Here is a 23,497-nt window from a genome sequence, read left to right as displayed (position 1 = left end):
TGTTTTTTCTATTAATTTGGTTATGGTCCACACAAAAAGAGGCCTGCTCTGACGGAAACATGGCGAAAACAAGTTATGGCCATTTTTGTATACCACACCATACAACATTTTCCAACATTTTCCATATTTCATTATGCTTTAAGTAGCATGTTGTGACATGTCAAACTAGGAGGTTTTCATGATTCTGAATCCATTCCAAGAGTTAGTTTTGCACAAAAAACACTCCTTGGGATAAAAAACGGCCATAGCCGTGATGAGGTCAGCACAAATGTGACGAGGTCAGCTATGTGGCTATGGCCGAATTTAGGTTAAATCTATGGTTAAAATAAAAGTGTTTTGCCAAAAAGTCTCATAGCCTAATATGAGTTCTCTCTCTAAACCAAACAAATAAACAATACAGTTGGAGAGACAGGGACACTCCTGTTCCCAGTCTATTGCAATGATTATCAGAATATAGAGCTATTTAACATTAAAAGAAAAATCACATTTTACACCTTTAAGATAAACTATTGTTATCCAAGAAGTTATTTGCTCAGCCTGTGCCTTGCTAATACTTTATTTATTTATTATTATACTTTTCATTATGAGTAAATTTTCATGATTTGCTTCCACAAGAACTTAAAAAGTATTTGATATAAACAGCAATCACACACTGTTAAAAGCATTAGAATGCTATTTATGTTTGCATAGAACAACATGATTGGGATTGCACATTTCATTAAAAACATTCAATGCACTGCTACAGTATTCATTACAAATGGTCCAAAGAACATAAATGATGGGATCAACTGAAGGGCAGATGGACCCGATATGTGCTTGAAAAGTCTCTAAGACAGGTAAGGTGGATGGGCTTTAGGGATAGGAAAGACCACCCTCTTCCTGAGTGAGAAAGATGGTTGTGGCATCTGTTTTCTTTTACCACTGGAATCGGTCTTCTGGCTGACATCGTCATTGACTTTTGTCAGGATAGATACGAGATCATATGACCTAATAAAAATCAAAGAGAATGAATACAAATTAAATAGTCAACTTTTCAATACATACAGTATATGATTCCATGTCACAGTAATAACTAGAAGACATTACATTACTAACCTAGGCACCAACTTCACCAGGTTTTGGCACAATGACTGAATGAACCATGTGCCCTGCTTCTTGTGCCTGAAAGAGACAAAATGAGGAACAGTGGCCATTGCCATCAAGCAATCTGCACCAGAAGGACTAGAAGGCACCACAGCATCTGCATAGACTGATCCAGGACTAGCAGCATCAGTCTCAAGGTGAACTGCCTGCTGTTCGGAGTCCCCCTGGCAGGCCTGGATGAAGAACAGCTTGGGTTTTTCGATCAGAGAGGTGCAGTTTGATCCACCGAAGGCCTCGGTGATGTCCCTGAGCTGGACGAGCAGTCCATCCACACCATAGACAGTCCCCTCTAGGCCGTGACTCAGAACACAGCACACTAGACAGTCCATCTGACTGTGGTCCGCCCTGCGGAGGTCCTCTATCACCGATAGTATTCCATCCCTGGTGCAGTCCCGCTCTACATGCATCTTAAAGCCCAGCCACTCAAACACACTCACCAGGCATTCTATGTTAACATAATGAGACATACACATTAGCGTGTTAGTTATTTGCATTCAATATGTAGCCTAATTAGCATAATAAATAATTTAAATGGACCTTACTTTCGTCAATTTCGGTCCCTTCACGATTGTTGAGCTTCTTCGGGGAGTTTTGAAACTGATAATTGTTTATCACCAAGCAGATACCTCTCTGTGCTCCTGTCATAGGATAAGTTCCAAGTCCCTAGACACAAGGTGAAGAACACGCATGAATTGATGGCAAGATAGCAAGTACTTTTAGTAACATTTTCAGTACAGGAGTTTTGTTTTCGCTACTGTTAATTGAGTAACAAATCTGAGTACTTGATGTAAACTCTTATAACCTGCACTCCAAGTTTTTACAACAACATGAATCAGCCATGATGAGTCACATACCTCATCCTTTGTATTTGTAGTTTGAAAATCTATGGGAGGGTTGATCACAAAGTGCAGATTAATGGGCAGACCCTAATCACAATTACATTATTTTCTGTATCTAACTTTTAGATATCTTTAAGTTTCCATGTGGCACACTGGCACCACATTATAACTACACATTGGAAATCCTATATTTTTACTGACCAGGGGCAGGACAGGCAGCGCAGTTTGTATTTAGGAGACCCAGTCTATGTGAGAGATCCATATCACTAGGATTATGTGAGACCCTTGCACCTATGGAAGAATTTAAAATCAAATCATACAGAGTATACTATTACTATATTTTTAGACTGTATGCAAATGAGGCATACGGTTGTGAAACTGACCAACAAAGAGTACAACTCACCCAGAGAGGTGTTAGTGGAAGAGAACTGTTAGGAATATAATATGGAGTTAAAACTCAGAACTAAGAAATGACAGAAATGTGTTATTGCTTAGATCTATTTCACATTTCCATATTCACAAATATATTATATTTGTGAATATGACATAACATGGCTATTGAGAGAATATTCTGACCTGAGTTGATTGCTGTGATCTTTCAGAAAAGTAGGAAGATGGCTGAAGCTGATCAGAATTAGAATACCCACTCAAAGCTGGAAAAAGAGGCCACATAATAAATAGGTTTGTAGAAAGAAAGATATTCATACACATTTCAATATTCCTTATTTCTATAATACGTTTGAATGAATAATGAGGTCACGGAACATCACATTACATTCGATAAAATAGCAAAAGACACAGAGAAAATGTGATTAGGATGAGCAGCATGCATTCAAAACGTATTAAACCCTCAATTCAGTGCACATATAATCTTTTGTGATATGATACAAATTTTTGATTGCTTCCAGAATACACATTTTATTACAATGTAAATTTACCTGGTATTTCACAGGACGCAGGCCTTTTAGGATGCAAAGCTGAATCCTGATAGAACATGAAGTAAAAAGTAAAATAAAAAATAGACTGCAAGCAATATATAAACTAGATAAAGTGCCCTCTGGGCACAGGTCTCCACCAGGGCCTCAAATGTGTTTCAAAAGTCGGCCTCCTGGTGGTGCTATAACAGGCTGATAACAGGCCGTTCTGGAAAATTTGGGGCAGAGGTTCATCATTGGCTTCCAGGGAGTGTGTGTGCAAAATTTGGCATCGACCGGGTTAACGGTGCCGGAGATTAGCAGTACACAGATGGATGGACGGACGGACACACACGGACGGACGGACACATACACGCGGAGTGCAAAACATACTCTCTGGTGGAGACCTTGATATAAAAAGTGGCAATAGACAATAGAGAGATATGAAGATAGTATAAGATGACACAGACACCAAGTTAGGCAAACTATACTATAAACAATTGTACCTGTTTTTTTGAACAATATTCAGATGAAGACCTTGATCGGAGTTCACCAGCACATGTCTCTTGGGCCAATGGACCTTTGTAACGTCCTGTAAATGAAGTAAAGGCTAAACTGCACTTTGATTCGTCAATGTGTCTGTCTAGTCATAAGTAAGCTTTTAGAATGTTACTGTATACTGTGAATACTGTTCTCAATGTGTCTGTCTAGTCATAAGTAAGAATTTAGAATGTTACTGTATACTAGAATACTGTTCTCAATGTGTCTGTCTAGTCATAAGTAAGCTTTTAGAATGTTACTGTATACTGTGAATACTGTTCTCAATGTGTCTGTCTAGTCATAAGTAAGAATTTAGAATGTTACTGTATACTGTGAATACTGTTCTGAAATGAAAATGTATTTACCACTCTCAGCTTTAAATTGGTTAATCCTTTTTATCAACCGGGGGCACACACTTTCAAGAATTTTCTCCAGGATTGTTAGATCAGTGTCGCTGATCAGATCCTTATGCTCCATCTCCCATAATACTTCCAGCATAGTCTGTGAAAATAATAAATTTAGATGAAAATAATACATTTAGATATTCATAATCTTCACAGCATATCTGCACTATAGTGCATACACCATCATAATGTATGCAGTTGGTAAAAAGCAACAGACATTACATGAAGGGTACTATATAATTTGTGAAAATAGCAAATTATATTCACAATATAAAATTGTATTTTTATGTAAGTCTTCGATAACTATATATTCCCATAGCAAGTGTAGAACAGGGAGACCCTTGTTAAATACTGTACAGCAAAGATGTTTTTAAACAATAAACGTTTACTTTTAACCAAAACATATACGTACGTATAGCACATATAATTCTGAATGAAATATAATAGCAATATTATACTATTATTATTATTATTATTTCAAATATTCAGCAAAAATAGCAGATCATAAGCGTTATGAGTTTGTTTTGGCAAAATACATTTTATTGGAGAGAGAAAAGAAGTATAGACCCTGGGAAACTCTGGTTTATGTGGTTAAGGACTACATTTAGGATACACTCACCACATTATCTCTCAGGTTTTTACGCGAGAGGAGTTGACTCAACAAAAATTTGATCTGTCTCAAGTCGTCATCAGCAATATCCTCAGACAGTTCATATAGCAGTTTCCTAAAATGAAATAAATAAAGAGTGATGGTTCATTTTTAATTTCTACTTCATTGTATTTGTGTTATTATAGTTTGTTCATTTTTTAAGAACATAGTGTACATTTCAGCAAGCAACATATAGTTGTATAAATTAGTTTAATTAATTAATTTATTTATTCCAGGATATTATCGTAGACTGCCTATACTCCTATAGTATACCACTCATTTTTGTAAAACATTCATTCCTTTGCCTATTTAATTTCTTAACAAACTTAAAAAGCTAATTCAAATGATCAGGCCTTAGAATAGAACAAGTTAGTGAAGCTACAGTACCACTATCAAATTACAATTATCGAAAGACTAATTAGTTTTAAGGCACATTTATATTCAAACTTCTTAGAAAGAACAGCTCTATAATGTTGTATAGCATAGAACTAGTCTTTTATTCATATTGTTTTGTTTTTAATGCTTATTAATATCATATACTGTAGGCATTTCTTGCGTTATTCTTGACAAATAATTTTCATGCCATAGGCCTACTTTTTTATGTCCAATGAAATGGAAATTAAAAACTGTGCATGACACGCAATGGTAACCTGTAAGGAGAAATGAGACTTCTAGATGTAGATAACTGGTTATTGAGATTAAGTTCACGGATCAAACGGTGGCGCTGGATGGAATCGAGAAGGTCAGCGAGTAGGTATGGTCGCTCAGGACATAAGAGGTCTTGATCCATCAGAAGGGTGAAGAGGGTACTGGCAGAGTCCACTGAGCGTAGGTCTCTGTCCAGGAGATCAGTGCATAGGAATACTAAAGCTTTTGTCTCATCCTTGTCCAGGGCCTGCTCCACTTGTAATAACAACTTCTGGAAGTCCATTTCCTGGAACGAGCACATGATGCAGCGTTTTAACTGGCATTGTAGGGTGTAGTAAGTCAGTAAGGTGTTTCACTGAAACCCAGTGAGAACCTATCATGAATTAAAAAGCTACACATCCCAAAGCTTTAATAACTATAATTATACATTTGTTAAGTAGATTATTGTCACAGCCCTGGCCACAGTCTGTGCCACACCCACTCATCCACTGCCCTGATGACTACTGGACCCACCTGTGTGTCTCACCTCACCTTTTCCCTAATGAACCTAGTCTATATATAGCCCTTGATGCTCTCATGTGATTGTTGGTTCATCAGTTTGCTCTGCCTTGTGTATACGTGTATTCTTGCCTTGTAATGGTGTACCTGATTTCTACTTTTGCCAAGTAAAGACTTAAGTTTATTCCTTGTGTCTGTGAGTTCTGCATTTTGGATCCTTACCTGGGATAGAAGCCTGACAATTATAATGCATTTTAAATATGCTTAAAACATTATAGACATGGGCTCGCTGCATATAATTTCAAGAGGCTAGCCTGACGTTCTGAACCCAGGTACCCAACCCAATTACTGCAATACACATGCCTTGCTTGAACCAATAAGAGCATGATTTTTTTAATCGATTATGATAACTTTGTAAGGGGCACTGCTGTGATTAACAGACTGAGTAACCAAGCCAAAATATAGATTTTGTCAGAATAATAGGCTAAATAAAATACAATACAATAAAAATCGTATTGTTCCAAGGCTGCCATATAGCTTTGATCCATAGCTCTAATGCCTTGCAAAGGCATAAAGAGCTATGGATCAGAACTACATAGCCCTCCTCAAGTTCGAAAATGTTTGACGTGTTAGGAAATGGTCAATGAAACAGTGAATGCTATATGGCAAATAGTCAGTCATAATATGTCTATTTGGAAAATATAGGTTACTTTACCATGGACATGGTGTAGCCTATAGAAGAATGCTGCGTCACCGTCATCCATTCAATTTTCAACTCGAGCTAAAAGTCACCACCTGTGCTGTGTTTCATAAAGAACACGAATATTGTTGAATGTAGCCTAGTGGTTTCACTGTTTGTAAAATCGGACCGGCTGTACGTGCGCCACAAGGAAGCTACAAAGCGAAAGTAAATGATTGCATGATGCATCATAGGAGAGCCTGCCTGTCCACCTATAGCCTACATTCCTAGGCCTCGTTCTGGCTAAATAGGCCTATTCAGTATTCACTTAAATCCACTGTAGCTTAAATAGATTCACTTTCAAATTACTCAGGCTATAGACTGACTTGCAGCTTTTATTTGCATTCATTTTCACCTTTAAGTAATTTTACAGCATAAACAAATCCAGGCTCCACCCATTGACATTTTCCAGAAAAAACGAGTAGGCTATTTACTGCTTCTATGCAACAGGTTAGGTTAATTGTATAGGCCTACTCTACCCTAATGCAGGGGTCTGCAACCTTTTTCACATGAAGTGGCATGTTTTCATTTTTGTGAGTGTGCCATAATTATTACACATAATTATATTATATTATATATTAATGAAATGCTCCCAAATGATTGATTGTCCATAGGATACACATACTGTAACAAGAAATGTTATTTCACAATTCACATCAGGATGTAATGATTAAACTCAAGCAATAACCCACCTGTCTCACAGAATCCCTCCCCAGTCATGACCATCAGACCATGAGTTAGAGTTTGAATGAATGTAGGCCTACAATTATGTTCAGGATGTAATTTGAAGATAACGACTAAACTTTTTTGGAAACTCTATTGTAATAATAAACTTCTCTGTCTCACATGCCAGTGTGCCTGCCAAATCACTATGTTGAAATTCTATAAGAGAAGAAGCCAGTAGGAGAGACCCCAAAGCCATCTTAGGAAGTTCCGATATCAGCAGATCAGAAACTGAGCAGAATGATGACTAAGGGCCGATTCATACTCCTATGAGGGGGGGGCGGATACCGTCCTAAAGTCGGCTCTTCGGTGCTACTGAAGATTTCTGACGAGCCAAAATCATTTTGGCACTACAGCGCCGAAGCAGCGGTAAAATAGGAGTATGATGCCCCAGCGAGTGAAATGTCACATACATTCCTATAATTGCTTAAGAGGCACAATAAATGTACTGGGTTGCAGAAGTTCCAGTCCCAGTCCACTTTCAGAGCATAATTTCAGCTCAAAATATAATGTAATGTTAGTGATTGATGATAGGCAGGTCTTGACAAAACAAATCCAGGCGCCATTCACACCTGAGAGACAGCTGTCTCATCTGTGTCTCCTGTCTCTTCTGTGTGTCGCATGGCTCGCAATGCAGTTTCAATGGGAGTCAAGTGGTTTGACGAGACAAGTTTGTTCCATGGGGAGAGGGTAGAATTCAGTCAGGGAGAAGAAGAAGAAGAAATGCTTTCTGGTAAATCAAGTTTACCCAGGGACACTGGACTAAGCATCAGATACTTGTTTACAGCCAGGCCCTGATCATGGAGCATTTCATGGTAGTGGTTCAATGCCTTGTCCAAGGGCACTTCAACGGTGGTAGTTTTAACGCGTTGGACCGCTGATTCGAACTGGCGACCTTCCGGTATCAAGACCGCTCCGCAATCCGCTCGGCCACCGCTGCCACTAAGCAAGCTTGTCTCGTCAAAACACAACTGTCTGCAATACTTTTCCTACTGCAGCACCATTTCACCAACGGCTAGAGGCCACAAAAAGTCAGACAACTTTAGATAAAATACATCCGTAGTTTATTTGTCGGTCCAACTGTACATAATGCAGTGAGAGAGGGACACATGATGATGAACAAAGCCAAATGCATACTTTGTCATACGACCGTGTCGCTCGTATGGCAAAGTATAAATTAGGCTTAACATGGTTTACACAATGCCAGTGCTATGGCAGCACCTGGAATACACCAACCATCAGCTGAACTGGAAACGAGAGTCCTGCACAAGGAAAGCCTAATTTATACTCCATTGCTCAACGGTGTTGCGTGCCGAGAACAGCCGACAATAGCAGATCTACAAGCGCTGTGCTGTGAGCTTGCAGGTTGGTTGTTCTCAGCGAGCGACACCGTCAAAGTATGAATCAAGCTAATCCTGTCGAGGCCTCAATACGTACAGTCAGGCACTGAACAGCGCATGTCCGATTAAAAGTGTCCGATTGGATGAAAAAGACACAAAAATGATTTTCAATTCCACAAATGTAAAAGGATGCTCTCTCAGTTCTTTGTTGGAAATACGAATTTAATTCTGTTTTATATTTTCCTTTCCTATTTTGAGTATTTCGAAGCTATTAAATGAAAGTGTGGGAGTGGCCAAATACAAAAGTTTAGCTCATTAGCAGAGGTTTTTGTATTTCCATGTTTATGTTGATATCATTATTAACCCATACGTTTGTGCAATATCTTTCTTTGCATAGTAAATAAAAGTTAAATGTTTTGTTGTTGACATGCACCTATCTTTTGTAGCGTATTTTTCTTGCGGATTTTTGGAACTCCCGTATAGAATTATAAGCCCACTATAGTGAATGCATGCAGCGTACCAGTAGAGCTGAACTTGATTTCTACAGTAGTAGTTCATGAGAGCACAAGGCCAAGCCAGTATAGTGGGTGTTAATGAGGACTGTTAGTGAGACCTGATTGAACAGGTGAGAGCTTGCATGGGCAGACTGTGTGCCTACAGCACTGGGAGAGGTACCGCTGGATGCAGACAGAGGGGAAAGTGCTCTGTGTGCATCAACATCCATTATGTTCAGGGGATTGGTTCTTTGGCTTTTGAGTCACTATTGGAAGTACTTATGAGGACCTGGCAACATTGAAATACCTGACTTCTGTCTATGTAATAATCACTGTGCCTGGACCTCTAGAACTGACATCCTGCCCCTCAATGCAACCTTTGCTTTCTCCGTTTGCTCCGAGTCGGACCCTTGACCTCTAACTGGACAGTATTGCAGCGTGTGTGACTACTTGAATGAACGCTGAACTGAATATTATAGTTAATTATTAGATTAATAATTTCTTTGTTATTTTGACTCAAATTATAAGTTTTGTTGCATTTTTCAGTAACATTGCCAAAAACACCCGCTATACAACATGCTAAGATAAAAGAAAAGCAATTTATGTCAGTGTAAAATTATATGTTGTAATTCGGAATCTGAACTCCGCCCTTTTATGTACAGTTTTGCCACATGTGTCTGTGTATACTCGATGTCTAGGTGGTCTGCATGGCCCGTACGGGTCCTTACATGCAGACATCCTCCTCACCTTATCATCTACAGCACCTATAAGTGAAGTAAGGAAGAGGAGCCTTTTATAGGCTTCCCCGGGGTTCGTTTTTTAAAGAGGCTATCTCCTCCATTGGATGATTCAGTGTCTTTAGTTTCTTTTTTTTTAAAGTTTTTTTTGCTGTATATTTGTAGCTTTTCGTAGCCATGCAGAGTCCTGCAGAGAGGGCTCTTCATGCCAGGGCCAGCGAGCAGAACGCTTTGTGCGGATAATCATGCCAGGTGTGAGAGTGGTCAGTGGTGGTGTGGATTCCGCCTGAACGCCTGTGCACTGGCACTAAAGGATAGAAGAGGAGCTCTGTCACGCTTAGAGATCAGGGTGGGGGTACTTAGGTGGGTGAGGTGGGGGGCGAAGAGCCTGCGTTTCTATGCCACTACGATGGAATTTGTTAAAATTGTCCACTATGTCTTTTTCAAGTAAATCTAATGCCAAAGGTCAGCAGCAGATAAGTGCAGTCCAGCTGTCAAGTAGCCAAATAAGGAAGTCATGGAGGAGTCCCTCTCCGATCGCCATCCGTCCTCGGTTAGATGGCTGAGGCGTTGGGGTCGTACCGCCGCTTCTTAACATTTCTTATCAGTCACACGATGGGGAGAGAAGAAACAAGCGTCAGTGTCTGTAACAGTGACATCTGTAACACAATCAATGCAGGCTGGACAAGCAACCACACTCATCTCTTCAGCTGGCTTTAGTCGACTTACGGATGATCATCAGGGAACAGAAACCCTGATGGTTCAGAGCGGTACTTGAGTCACTATGTTTGTGCTACCTGCTGATGTGCAGTAGGGTTCATCATTATTGTGCTTAAAAGTCTTAAGAAGGAAATTGTGCTTACCATCCAATTTATAAGCACTTTCCCACACCCTATAATGAAGTATATGCTGAAGACAGTGAGATGAGGAAAGACAGGTCCTTATTGGCCGGCATAGCCTAGAATAGCCTGAATATACAAGACAGGGGGCGGTGTTTGCATTCACAAAACACTTACATCCAGATATTTAGATATATACAGCCTACCATATTTATGTTTGACAGGTTTTTTTATTCTAACTGACCAAGGCCAGGAGATATATATTTTTAATTACCTTTACCAAATTCCTTAAACATCACATTCAATCAGTATCAATGACAAAGCAGGACACATCCAAGATGTATATCACTAAGTCAAAGAAATGTGATCACAGTGATAACAACCAAATTACAGTATGTGTTCTGGACTTCAATGTTCGTGAATATAAATACCCTCACCGCCCACATGTGAACAGTCACCTACCAGCTAGTACGTGCGACATCTGATTACTAGGTGAAGTGTGGTAGACACTTTTCATTACCATTTTTGATGGAAAACACATTAGCTCCATTCAAAACATAACCATCTGGGAGAAAAGAGCCAACATACAATGTACTCTATGGAGGAAGGAAAGAGGAGACAACCACATAAACAAGAACCACAGCAGCAGCAGCAGCAGCAACTAGTACTACTACTACTACGACAACGATTATAACGAGACAATACCACGTACTGTACAACAACAGGAGCGATGCATAACCTCCCCGTACTGTGGCTTGTTGTGGGGCTTCTACAGTATCAGTCTGTCATGCACCTGTTTCAATAGTAGGCCAGTTGAAGGTGGCACTATTGATGTGCGTGGTTCATGCAGTGCAATGCGCCGTGTCTGTACCAGGTCTGTGAAGCAGGCAGCAATGGCAGCTGGTGTGGGCGGGTCCGAGAGTCCTGATCTGCTCTATGGGCGGAGCCTGGCCATCCAGGTGGGTGTGGCCAGCCATGGCACAAAGGCTGCGGCCAACAAAATGGTCCTGGCTTCTCTCTCCCTCTCTCACAACTCCACTTAACTCACCCTCGAACAGTACCGGATTGAGGAAAAAAATGATGGTAGTGATGAGATTGAGAGCATGGTCACCCAGGACCAAAATCATCCTGGGTTGGGCTCAGCCTTTGTGCAATGAACTGACCTCATCCATGTCAACCAAGTAAACATGCAGAAATATTTTCTTTATCTCTCTTTTCTTTTTCTCTGGTGACAGTCATGATGCTTTGCTAAGTGGCATGCTTTGGTGGCTGCAGTATTGTACTTCTTATAGTTCCTCCTTAGGCCTATTTTGATTTAAGCTGATCTCAAGACAGCAGGCTAATCAGTGGTTGATTGGAACTTATTCATTTCGTGTTTCATACAGTGCAATTCCTTCCTAAATTAATTGAAGAGTCAAACGGTCTACCTACAACATCACATTTGAATAGAAAATGTAAATCTACCTGTACCATTAGCTCTTTGTTCTCCTCTGTTGTAGAAAGACCTCTGTTGTGGTCCTGTCCTGAGCATGCATGTCAAGCTTTGGGCTTCACCCGTCCAATCAGTTTGAGATTCTGCTACAGATTCAAAGACCAGCACCCCCCCCCCCCCCTCCACTCTGTCTATCCTATGGTAAAAGACATATACACTTATATATAATACAACACAAAGAAAAGGCCAGCCATAACATCATGCATGGGTCCATGGTGGATGAGTTGTGACAGGCACATGCTCTCCGTATGCATTTTAAGACACAATATAAGAAGGTTGACCCATGGTATAGTACACTGGTTCTCAACGCCACCGTTGAGACCCCCAGTGGTCCTTGAGGGGGTTCCTATCAACTAATTGTTGATACTTAACCAATGAACCAAAGGTAGTACATTTGTACTCTCTTGGAGTTAAATTAACACTGAGGATTTTCTGTTGTAGATTGGGGGGGGCCCAGAGATAAACAATCGTATCAAATGAGGGGTCCGTGCATGCATGTCAAAACTGCGGGTCTGTATAATTGAAAAGGTGGAGAATCACTGGTGTACTGCATGTGTGTGTGTGTGTGCATCCCGGGTCTGTATTCTGCAGCAGGAGCTCAAACCCCAGTGTCTCTAGAAGCAGCAGGGATGCTATAGAGTTACGGCAGGAGAGACATGCAGCGTGTTGCTTACTTAAAGCCCCATCCAGTCCCCCCCAGCACTATGGCAGCCACAAGGATGGCTCCGGCGATGGAGCCTATAATTAGATTGGTGGCACTAGGACCTGTAAAGGGTTATGGGGGGAAAAAGACATAAGTTCTTCCTGCAGTACACGTACTGTATAAGTAACACGTAACTCTATTACTCTAGTACATTGACGATCTCACATAGAACAGACAACATGTCATAAGAAAGGTATTACAGTTGTGTGATTCAGTCTACAGATATTATATATAAATATATATATATTGCATGCTTTTCTGTATGTCTTACTAATGAGCTTCCCTTTATGGGATGACTGCCAGTTGAGGTAGTGGGTTATTGATTAAAAGGACCGTGTGAGGCAGTCTGTCTCGTTAGGTTGTTCAGGAAGACTAGAGCCAACGGGAGGACACTAAACCATACGGCTCGAGTTAAGCAGAGATTGACAGGCGATCAATGTAGCCTGTGTGTGGAGAGCCATGGAAATGGTCATGTGGGGAGTCCCAGTCAGTCACCACACAGCTTGTACCACTGACTGACAAGACGGGTTCACTATCTGGGCTCTTCACTGGACTTGGCTTGTATCTTTACCACCCCACATGCCCCAGAAAGGAGAGGATTACAGGAGCAACCACAAGACATCTAAGAGGAAGAGGAAGGAGGGGGAATAGAGGAGGGGTGGAGGTTGGGAAGGGAAAGAGGCTCATAGTAATGGGGAACACCAGGTCGCGGCAGGAGAAGGGGGGGGGGGGATCCACCAATCAATCACACAACACCGAACACATCCAAATCACATGACATTTATATGGGTCACGACCGACACACGAGAAAACACAAAGCCACCGGGACGCACAACACGCGGGCTCAGGCCGGCTCACGAGACCGCCCGCACACTGAGGCACCACTATGAGAGGAAGAGCCGTGAAAGGGTTAAAGATATGCTTACTCTATTCCCCACCCTGTGCCTCCAAAAATCACCCCCAGGGCCAGAATGGTCCCTGCTACTGCCCCTATCAGCCTGTTAGTGGCCACGCTCACTGCACAGAGGAAGAAGGAGCATTATTACCACCCAGTCAAAAAAACAAACTGCAGGCTTCTGCTTCATGGATGTAAAAGTGACGCTGTTTCCCTTGGCGGGGGGTGACCACCCCCACTCTCCCTCCCTCCCGTCCCCTAAGGTCAAACGACCCTGTACTGCCCTATGGGAAATCTACTGATGTGTAGGTGCCAGCTGCTCATTACATGAATATATGAAGCGTGTAATACACCCAGCATTAACATATACAGCATACAATATCTGTGTTTCTGTTAATGAAATATGAGATGCCTGAAGGTCTAGTATTGACGGAAACATTGCTTAAATAAACGTATTGTGTAGACGGTGTGTGGGTTATTCTATTTTATAAATAGAATAAAACATAAAAGTGTTGCAGAATGTGAGATTGCTTACGCTATATAACCACAGTTATATGACAATCTAATGCTTGGCATTTCGCTATGGGAGACCGCATTAACTTTCAATATTATCACTGAACAGACCCCTCTCTCTTGTGTCCCATCAAGGCTGCCTATGTCACAGACGTAACGGCCACACTCCACATGGAACAAACCCTAGGACCAACCAGATCACTGACCCAGTGGTCCTATCATTATGTAAGGTGGGACCAACCAGATCACCGACCCAGTGGTCCTATCATTATGTAAGGTGGGACCAACCAGATCACCGACCCAGTGGTCCTATCATTATGTAAGGTGGGACCAACCAGATCACCGACCCAGTGGTCCTATCATTATGTAAGGTGGGACCAACCAGATCACCGACCCAGTGGTCCTATCATTATGTAAGGTGGGACCAACCAGATCACCGACCCAGTGGTCCTATCATTATGTAAGGTGGGACCAACCAGATCACCGACCCAGTGGTCCTGTGATTATGTAAGGTGGGACCAACCAGATCACCGACCCGTTGGTCCCGTCCCTAGCTAAGGAGCCCACAGTCCTAGGCTGCTGTATGTGCTCCAAGGCCTAACAGCTGACGGTCCTAGCCGCATCATGTGTTCTAAGGGCTCCATCTCGTGCCAGGAGCCCTATTTCCTTCATTTGGGGATTTAGTATTGTGATTTGTGTAAGAGGCGTAGGCGTTCCCCCGTAAAAAAAATGCTATCTTGTGCCACCACCTAAATCCTTATAACACCTCCGCTACCCATTAAATTGACTATATTGATCCTATAAACAATTTAATATAGGTATAGTACTGCCCACTCAATTCATAATTAACATTCCAATTTTAGAGCTCTGGCTCATGGACTAAGAACCAAAAAGAACTGAACCGGTTCCCATTGGGAACCAATCGGTGGAAAAGGGGTCTAAGATTATCAGAACTAGACAGACCTACTCGAGGGATCTACTACGTTCAGAAGCAACTTGCAGGACTGCGTGAGCCACGGTTGGCTCTGTCACGTCCAAATTGTAAAATCTGGCAAAGGTCAATGGGGAGGACCACCTTGCCGCTGTACATACATCCTGGATCCAAATACCCTTGTATAGTGCCCAGGATGCCGATATACAGTACCTCTCGTGGAGTGCGCTCTTAGTCCCACAGGTGGCAAAGCCCCTACTGTGCTAGTGTAAGCCAGTCGAATGGCTTCCACAATCCACTAATGCCTTAGTGCTGGCACGCCATGCCACAAATAGTTGGCTACCATTCCTGAGGGGAGCCGTCCTATATATGAAGCCCATAACTCTTTCAAACTGAGCTCCCTACTATCCTTCGGTCAGTTCAAAGGAATGCTCCAGAACATTTCTCACCGTGATTGCTCCTGCTTCAATTGATTTATTTTACTGACGGTTGTTCTGTATAAAGTTCCTTTGTAATTTATCCTGATTTATAATGTTGTGTTTGAGGGACACATACAGAGTTAGAGTTCTTGGGCAGTAAAGGCTGGGTTCAGTCTCACCATTATCCTAGTCCTGTCCCCACTGTAGACCGTGCACTCCAGACTAACCGAGAGTGCCTGCATGTCACTTTTGGCTGTCGTGAGAGCCACTAACAAGACAGTTTTCAGTGTCAGGAACTTCCAATCCACCGTCTCTAGCGGTTCAAAAGTTGCCCTTGAAAGGGCGTCCAGGACCAAAGACAGGCCCCATGTGGGAACCAAGGACCGGACAACCGGTCGGGCAGTTTTTACACCTCTCATAAACCTCTGTATGAGAGTATGCTCACTCAGGGCATTATCACCAATACAGAGGTACATGCACATCCACTCTAGCCCAGGTGCTGGACGAACGGCAGTACAGGAGGAAGAAATAGACCAGCAACACTGGTATGGAAAACTCAGCTCTACTGGTTTATTAATTCAACGTTTCGATCACTGGCATTTTCTTCAGAAAGGAGATCCCAGTGATCAAAACGAAGGAGTTTTCCTTACCAGTGTTGCGGACTCTATTCCTTCCTCTTATCACCAATACCAACATAGCAGGTCGATATTGACCTTTATCGATGATTGGCATTTCCCTTTATCTAGAAATTCTTGCAAAAAGGTCAGAACCATCACCACCAAGGCCTGAAAAGGTACCACCTGGCCAGTGCACCATCGTTCAAAAACCCTCCAGGCAACGTCATACTGTTTCCTGGTGGAGTGGGCCCTAGCCACCTGAATCGGTGCTATCACGTTCAAGGGCAGGCCCTCCGCACACAAATTCATCCTCTCACAGGCCAGGCACACAGGTCTAGCCTCTGTGGGCAAGGATGGAATATCTCATACCCCACCCTTCCGCAGTGGGAGCTGCCAAGGCTGGTCGTACAGGAGAGGAGATATCTCTGACCTCCACGAACCCCAGGCCGAGGCTATGAGGATCACTGTCAGATTTAGTCAGGCCCATGCTCTCTAATCGAATGTGAGTGTATGAGAATACTTCTGTCTGCTCCCAAGATTGGATGCGTCCCATAGCGAAATGCCGTTAGATTTTCATATAACCCTTCCTCTCGCTTCATTGTATGTGGAGAATCATTAGAGGCATATATCCGTACAATCCTGACGTTGTCAACTACACAGACATACAATTTATCTAACAATCTCAGACAAAAGAGAGAGTGTGAGTGAGACATTGCAATATTAATGTAATATAAATTGACTGCTCTACTAAAGACATGCATTTAACAGTGTGATATTCAGGCCTTTCACAATAAGCTGAGAGGCCTGAGGTATAGAAAACCGACCCTTGGGTCCTTCGTCCTCGGGTTCCTCTGGCTCCTTGGGCGGGTCAGGCATGCTACAGTCTGTCCCTGCCCACGTGGTGTCACAGGTGCATGTAGCCTCGTTATTGCACACCTGCATACATCAGAGAGCAACAGACCAAATGATGGGGGAAGGCACAGTGAAATCCAATTTGGCAATTGCAGCTAAATATGATAAATGCTATAACTGATAAATAAATCAACCTGAGATGAAATTCTGCCACACAGAAGTCTTCAAGTGCAATCAGAAAGACGTTCCACAGTGATGAAAACAATCATGCTTATCAGCACCACGGTAACAACTTTGGGCCCCCAAAAATTGCATTGGTAGTACCAAAGTTGTTACCAGTGCTAAGCTAACTCAACTCAAACTTTATTTATGGAGAACATATTACGACGACCAATGGTCGACCAAAGTGCTGTACAGGTTACATGGTACTAAGGTACTAAGCGATAATTAATAATAACTAGTCCATAACTGTTCGGGGATATGACATACCCAAAGTATGTGAGTTTGGGTTGCGTGGTTGTGTGTACAACTGTACATGCATTGCATACGTATTGCTCCCAAAGTAGAAGTAGCAACTATTAGCACCATTTAGGTGAATAATTTTTACTTTTATTATTAGTTAGATAGATTGGTAATAAGACATATTTACTACAGCCTGGTAGTATAACTATTGTGCATCAGGACTCACCCCATGGGCAGAGCACACTTGTCCATTGGGTCCACTTGGGCAAATGCTCATGTTGAGAGACTGAATGGGCAGACACTTGTGTTCAAGGCACATCATAGACGGCCCACAGGGAGTGCCATCCTCCATGTAGCCTAAGTCAGTCTCATCATCCAAAATAACATGGCCACCGCTGTGTCAGGAGGGGAACGTTAATAAGAAATAAAGACAAGATAATAGCTGTATTCTTTCTGGATTTGTCCTGGACATGGAGATGGAATATGCCAAAAACAGTGTTTACCTGCAGTCTACCAGCCTGCCTTGGTGGTTGAATGAGGTGGGTGTGACCTCTCCCTTCAACACCCCGATGCGTGGGATGGCGCGTCCAATGTTGGAACACAGCAGGTACCCACAAAACACATCACTGCAAAAGCATGCAGAGACAATTTTGCACAGATGCCTCAGTAACACTCTTTATTGTTTCCATTGCTACAACAGTAGACAAAAATATCCTAAAAACTGCTTTACTGTTCACACAAATACTTTTCTATTATTTGCTATTACTATTTGTTATTTTGTGTGTATGTATGTGTGTGTGTGTGTGTGTGTGTGTGTGTGTGTGTGTGTGTGTGTGTGTGTGTGTGTGTGTGTGTGTGTGTGTGAGTGTGCGCGAATGCGTGTGTGCCTGTGTGTGTGTTTGTGTGTGTGAATGATCAATCAAACATTTTTAAACCCATAAAATGGAGTTTCATGACTATGAAACAGATAAGACCAGCAATAGAGGAAAAAGCTGCTGAAGTATGTTTCTCAATAGAAATCGGCCATAATGTTTAGCTCACTGTTTGCTACACTGAATCCACTTCTCTCCATCCTTTCCACAGTTACCCTTCTCTGTACCCTCCGTATTTAGCTTCTCATAGCAGAACTTCTCGGAGCCTCCTGCCTCTGAAAATAGAAGATGGGGGGGGGGGGGGATTACAGACCACATTATGACTAAAACCGGCTGTATATACCGTAGTATTGCACTGACTTCACATCATCAAGTCTCGTTTCTCTCTCTGGCAGTGTGATGATGTTGTGTCTTTAGTTTCTACTATAACCACTTAAACCTGTGTGTCCCTATTCTGGGGTGAACATTCGGCGAGAATAGCTGATGTAGGCTACAAGCTCGCAATGAAACGCAGTGCAACGTGTTGTGAGCTTGCAGATCAGCTATTTTCAATGAAGAGATTATGGGAAATTGAGTCCAGTGCATTACAATGATCTCCGCTCTGATGGCGGCGGTGCTGCGCATCACATCTCCGCTCTGTTGTCGGCACTTTGGAATATTTTTTTGAACACTACGACAATCGATTACACCATTTTAATGTGGATTTTCAAGACAAGTAACTATCAAGTCGGCACAGTGGCCTTTCAAAGGTTAGTCATCACGGCAGGGAGATCTAGAACACAAATGTTTAATCACGGCAGTAAAGCTGTTAATGTAAAGGGAAATAATGGCGGACCCAGTACAGAGCCTTGGCTTGGGGCACCCTGGTTTACCAAGTACATACGGTTTAAGAGCACAGTGGTACCTGAACATGTGGCATCGTAAACTTACTTGGCCCCCATATATATTTGCACTGATTCTCTCTGGTTTTGCACTCTCCACTGTAGCAGCGTCCCTGCAGAGAAAGAGAAACATTAACCATCCTTCTGCCTACACTGTTCCCAACACGGCATGACTGCTGGTATGGAACGGCTATGCTGGAGTCATAAATCTCTATACCTGGTTTAGATGGCAGAAGTAGCCATCTTGTTTATGGAGATTCGGTGGGCACTGCAAATGATGAAACATGTTTTAGAAATAACAAGGCAGAGTGTTTTGAATATGCAGTTACTGTATATTGGTGAATAGTGTAAACCAGTGGTTCCCAAACCTTTTCATGCCAAGGACCCCCAAATTGACACTAATTAGCCCGCGGACCCCGATTTGAAAAGATATGCCAGGGACCCCCCCATAAGAGAATAATTTTTCCCGGCTCTAGCAGTGATTCTCAGCCCGTTTAATTTCAAGGACCCCAGTTTGACATGCATAATAGTCTACAGACCCCCATTTATTGGCATTTCTATCTCTGGGACCCCAATTTATATTGTAAAGTTAATGTTTATTTTACTCTGAGAGTTACAGACCCATAAGGGTCCATTTGGTTACAAACTATCATTTAGCTGAGGAACTCCCTCAAGGACCCTTGGGGGTCCCTGGACCCCACTTTGGGAACCACTGGTGTAAACCAACAACAACAACCCATCCAAACCAAAACACCTGTCCAGAGTCCCCAGTGCAAGTCTCCGAGATGTCACAGTCATTCACAGCATAGCGGCAACTGTAACCCCGCCGGAAAAACTGACCAGAGGACCAGAAGAAAACGGTTACATTATAATGAGGTATTGTTTTGAGATTGTTTTTGTTTTTTTGTGCCACAAGTACATAAATAATAAATTATTCCTACCAGGCAGGTGTTATTGCAGCAGGGGCCATCGCTGCAATGTGCACCATTGGCTAGGGAACACTTCTTACAGCATTCCTTGTAACACTCCTGAAAATAAACAAGCAAGGGTCATAATCCATCAGACAAAGGCCTGACTCACACGGTCACAACAGATTTATGTATGTATAGCTGATGCATGAGACTTATTTACTGATGCAAGCTCGCAATTCATTTCCAATGGGAGTCACATGGTTTGACACAACATTTCTGTTGTATGAGGGGCTGGGGGGCAGTCGAAACACAGCCGAAAGCCGTACAACACAAATGTTGTGTCAAACCATGTGACTTCCATTGGAAATGCATTGGGGCAAGATGTAAACAAACCCTTTCAACAATCAGAAACAATCTCTTGATGAGAAACTCACTGCTCTTGCTCCACAGTCGCACTCCTCTCCCACTTCTACAAATCCATTCCCACATTCCGTTGGCTCAAACAGCTGGCAAAAGAAGCAACGAGAGTGCGTGGGATTCACATGGCCTGTCAATTATGTGTTCTAATGTGTATTATGTGTATGTATTCTAACCTTGGTTGGCCTATTAAACAGACAGGACCCTCCGCCTTTCAAGAGGAACTCCTTGTAGTCTGAGATGCTGCACTTGGAAAACTTCCGAGGATGCTGGACCCTGGGGAAGCAGTGAACACCTATTGATCATTAGGCTTCAGTATTCCAGTGAGATTGACAATTAGAGCCCGACAGATTTTTGGGTCTGATGGCGATCTTGAATTTTGTAGAGTGTGCTAGAACACAGATTAGCTATGTTTTGATTTATTTTAAAAAGTGTAAAATCTTGAAATCTATTTTACTAACTTGGATTAAAGTTTCTATTTGAGAATATTTAAAGACCAGAAAAAAATATGCTTTTCAATTTGACAGTATCTGTGGTCATAAATTAAACAAATTGTCCCTAAAATCCCTAAAAGTCTAATTACTTCTTGTCAAACAATAATGTAAAGTGTGATTACATGAGCAGGTACTAACCAAGTCAGGTTGAAAGTGTTTAAAAATCGGGATACATCAGCTGAATAATTGCAGGTATCGATGTCTGCAAAAAAGTCAAATATTGGCCGACATATCGGGTAAAGTAAACCCATATATCGGTCAGGCTCTAAAATGACAGTGCTTGCCTGGTGCATTGAGCTATTTACCATAGGAGACAGTCATCATGACAAGGATGTCAGAGAACTATTCACACGCAACTTTTGGCTGTGTCCCTGGAGAGATGCCCAGTCTGCCACTGAGCTTCCAATATTATGCTGCTGTTTGACACTTGTTATCGTAAGATAATGACGAAAGATATTCTGTTATTTATTCATCATTGTCTAGTACTGACTACCTTTGCATGCACTTATTATTTAAATATGTTAATAATACATATTATGTTTTGATGTATAATGCTGTTCAATTAAGGAAATGTTAATTAAATTATGTCACGTGGGGAACTGCAATATTGGCAGAATTAGTGGAAGGTTATTTGAAGGTTATTATCTGCTATCTATACACGTCCTTCGGTTTGCAGGAGAGCAACAGGAAATGCTTATATCATGATATTGTATGAAAACGGGAACATTAAGAGAACATTCTTCAGCTAAGCATGTTAGAGAGAGATATTCATTCAAGTATATACAGTCTGTATGTAAATGTAGTCTGTGACCATGCTATTAAGGCATCAGCACAGTGTCATTCTAATCGCTTGTACTGTATGTGAGTGTGTGAGGGCAATGGATAGGGGATGTTTGGGAATTTACCCAGTATCCTCCATTATGCAGCCCACCCAGGAGTCTGCGCAACCGCACTCTTCTGCAAGTGAAGAGCAGAGAGAGGCAGGGGGAGACAGAGAGAAAGAGGGAGAGCGACAGGAGGAGAGAAGGAAATGAAGCAATGCTTGAAGGAATACGTTTGGTTGCGTTGTATTAAAGCCACACAATGCCAAGTGGTTATGTGTCGTAAGTTCCAGTATATCAATCATCCCTCCCCTAAACACATCTTCAGTGTTAAATAATGTAACTGTGAGAGAGTACACATTTTGTACACTCTCAAAGTTAAAGCTGCAATCTGGGACTTATTTGAATGAATACATTATGTATTTACCATTATTGTTAGTATAATATAACTAGCACATCTGCTGTGGTTGAATGTGCTCTCACTACTCTGCCACTGAGTGTCGGTGTCGGTCAGGACACCAATTGGCTGACAAGTGACAACTGGTACTTCTTGAACCTATCAACGCAACACCATGCCTGATCAAGCGGGCCGGGATTCCTTATTGGAAGAGCGGTCGGAATTTGGTCTCTCGTGCTGCAAATGTGGTCTTGTTTGAAATGAATCACATGAGGTAGAACGTGAAAGTCATGGATTGCAACACTCAAGGATTTTACAGCGTACGTATAGCCAGTAAGTAAAAGGCAACAATGTGCGCCATGGTGTGTATACTTCTCTTGGACGCCGGATCCCACTGGATGCCCAGGTTCTGCGCCAGGCTCTGGGAGAGAGAGGACGCCATGGCCCAGGTGCTGCCGTACTGTTGGCGGATACACGCAGCAGAGATCAGAGATCAGATCACACACCTGCGGGTAACTACACACACTGTGATAATAACAAACAAGCAGTAGTAACTAAGTACATTAAGTACTGTACTTTTTGTAATACTTTTACTTCTACTCCACTACATCTTGGAGGCAAATATTGTACTTTTACTCCGCAACAATTATTATTATACAATTATTTGAAAACTTGAGTTACTAGATACTTTCATTATTATTAAACACTTCAGCCCTGTATACATTGAAAATAGCCAATCTACAATTCAAGCAAAAGCCAATCTACAATTTGTTATTTTCAAAATATTTGAAAATATTCTGCATAGTGAGTACTTTCTACTCTTGGTACTTTAAGTACATTTTGTTTTTTTTAACTAAATTTTTATCCCACGATTTTGTAACCCAGTTTTCTTTTCACCCAGTGCCAATTATCTAATGTAATCCTGGGAGTCCAAGCTGCTTCTTTTCACCTGACAGAGGGGAATTTCCCCGGCCGGACGTAGCGCGTGGAAGGGACACGTTATTCCGACCAGTTCCTTTCCCCTCCATCAGGCAGTAGTTTTAGAGACCAGGATTACGGCATGTTTTTGTGAGGGTATCTACCCTAGGGGACACGGGGAGAACTTGCAAACTCCACACAGAAAGGCCCTATCGCCAACCCCCGCCTCGGGTATGGGCACTGATGACGCGGAGGAGGGAACACGCCGCCAGTGCCCACAGCGTCCCCAGCGGGAATCGAACCCAGGACCTTCTAGCTGTGAGGCGACAGCACTACCAACTGTGCCACCGTGCCCCTTTAAGTACATTTTGATGCCAATACTTTCACTCAAGTAA

The 23,497-nt window shown here is 42.2% G+C and overlaps 2 protein-coding genes across 5 annotated transcripts in view; both read right to left on the bottom strand.

Annotated features, from left to right (window-relative positions):
- Positions 1–263: 263 nt before the first annotated feature.
- Positions 264–7,200, bottom strand: casp10 (caspase 10, apoptosis-related cysteine peptidase). Of its 4 annotated transcripts, none has more exons than XM_083776418.1 (13): positions 7,067–7,200; positions 5,140–5,423; positions 4,460–4,565; positions 3,802–3,937; positions 3,403–3,506; positions 2,921–2,966; positions 2,559–2,635; positions 2,386–2,410; positions 2,184–2,273; positions 1,998–2,026; positions 1,686–1,806; positions 1,096–1,588; positions 264–987 (listed from the first exon to the last, which is right to left on the bottom strand). In XM_083776418.1, exons 2-13 carry the CDS (start codon positions 5,418–5,420, stop codon positions 828–830), a joined length of 1,668 nt encoding a protein of 555 aa, XP_083632544.1. In that variant the 5' UTR covers positions 5,421–5,423; positions 7,067–7,200; the 3' UTR covers positions 264–827. The 4 variants fall into 4 exon arrangements, with proteins under 4 accessions (XP_083632544.1, XP_083632541.1, XP_083632542.1 ...); XM_083776415.1 differs by lacking the exon at positions 7,067–7,200 and adding an exon at positions 6,351–6,506; XM_083776416.1 differs by lacking the exon at positions 7,067–7,200 and adding an exon at positions 6,351–6,506 and having other exon boundaries at positions 3,403–3,488.
- Positions 7,201–8,144: 944 nt separating this feature from the next.
- The window catches only part of adam23b (ADAM metallopeptidase domain 23b), a 30,711-nt gene continuing 15,358 nt past the window's right edge, over positions 8,145–23,497 (bottom strand). Inside the window, exons 13-26 of the mRNA XM_083776217.1 lie at positions 22,557–22,644; positions 21,872–21,923; positions 20,649–20,748; positions 20,490–20,561; positions 20,086–20,172; positions 19,899–19,979; positions 19,362–19,412; positions 19,194–19,257; positions 18,433–18,538; positions 17,895–18,017; positions 17,618–17,786; positions 16,902–17,013; positions 12,674–12,764; positions 8,145–10,268 (exon numbers count right to left, since the gene is read on the bottom strand). Coding sequence (XP_083632343.1) covers positions 10,223–10,268; positions 12,674–12,764; positions 16,902–17,013; positions 17,618–17,786; positions 17,895–18,017; positions 18,433–18,538; positions 19,194–19,257; positions 19,362–19,412; positions 19,899–19,979; positions 20,086–20,172; positions 20,490–20,561; positions 20,649–20,748; positions 21,872–21,923; positions 22,557–22,644 — 1,242 coding nt within the window. The 3' untranslated portion in view covers positions 8,145–10,222. The remainder of the gene's footprint in view (positions 10,269–12,673; positions 12,765–16,901; positions 17,014–17,617; positions 17,787–17,894; positions 18,018–18,432; positions 18,539–19,193; positions 19,258–19,361; positions 19,413–19,898; positions 19,980–20,085; positions 20,173–20,489; positions 20,562–20,648; positions 20,749–21,871; positions 21,924–22,556; positions 22,645–23,497) is intronic.

Source organism: Protomyctophum parallelum (assembly GCF_964188405.1).
Source record: "Protomyctophum parallelum genome assembly, chromosome: 11".
Lineage (NCBI taxonomy): Eukaryota > Metazoa > Chordata > Actinopteri > Myctophiformes > Myctophidae > Protomyctophum > Protomyctophum parallelum.
This window is presented reverse-complemented; position numbering and strand designations above follow the sequence as displayed.

Bases quoted from the DNA above. Each gene is read 5' to 3' on its own strand.
- casp10 (XM_083776415.1), bottom strand. From the start codon at position 6,395: ATGACGGTGACGCAGCATTCTTCTATAGGCTACACCATGTCCATG. The intron at 4,566-5,139 runs GTTACCATTGCG...ATTTCATTTTAG, and splicing joins AGTCTCATTTCTCCTTACAG to GAAACTGCTATATGAACTGT. The intron at 3,938-4,459 runs GTGAGTGTATCC...TTATTTTCACAG, and splicing joins AAAACCTGAGAGATAATGTG to ACTATGCTGGAAGTATTATG.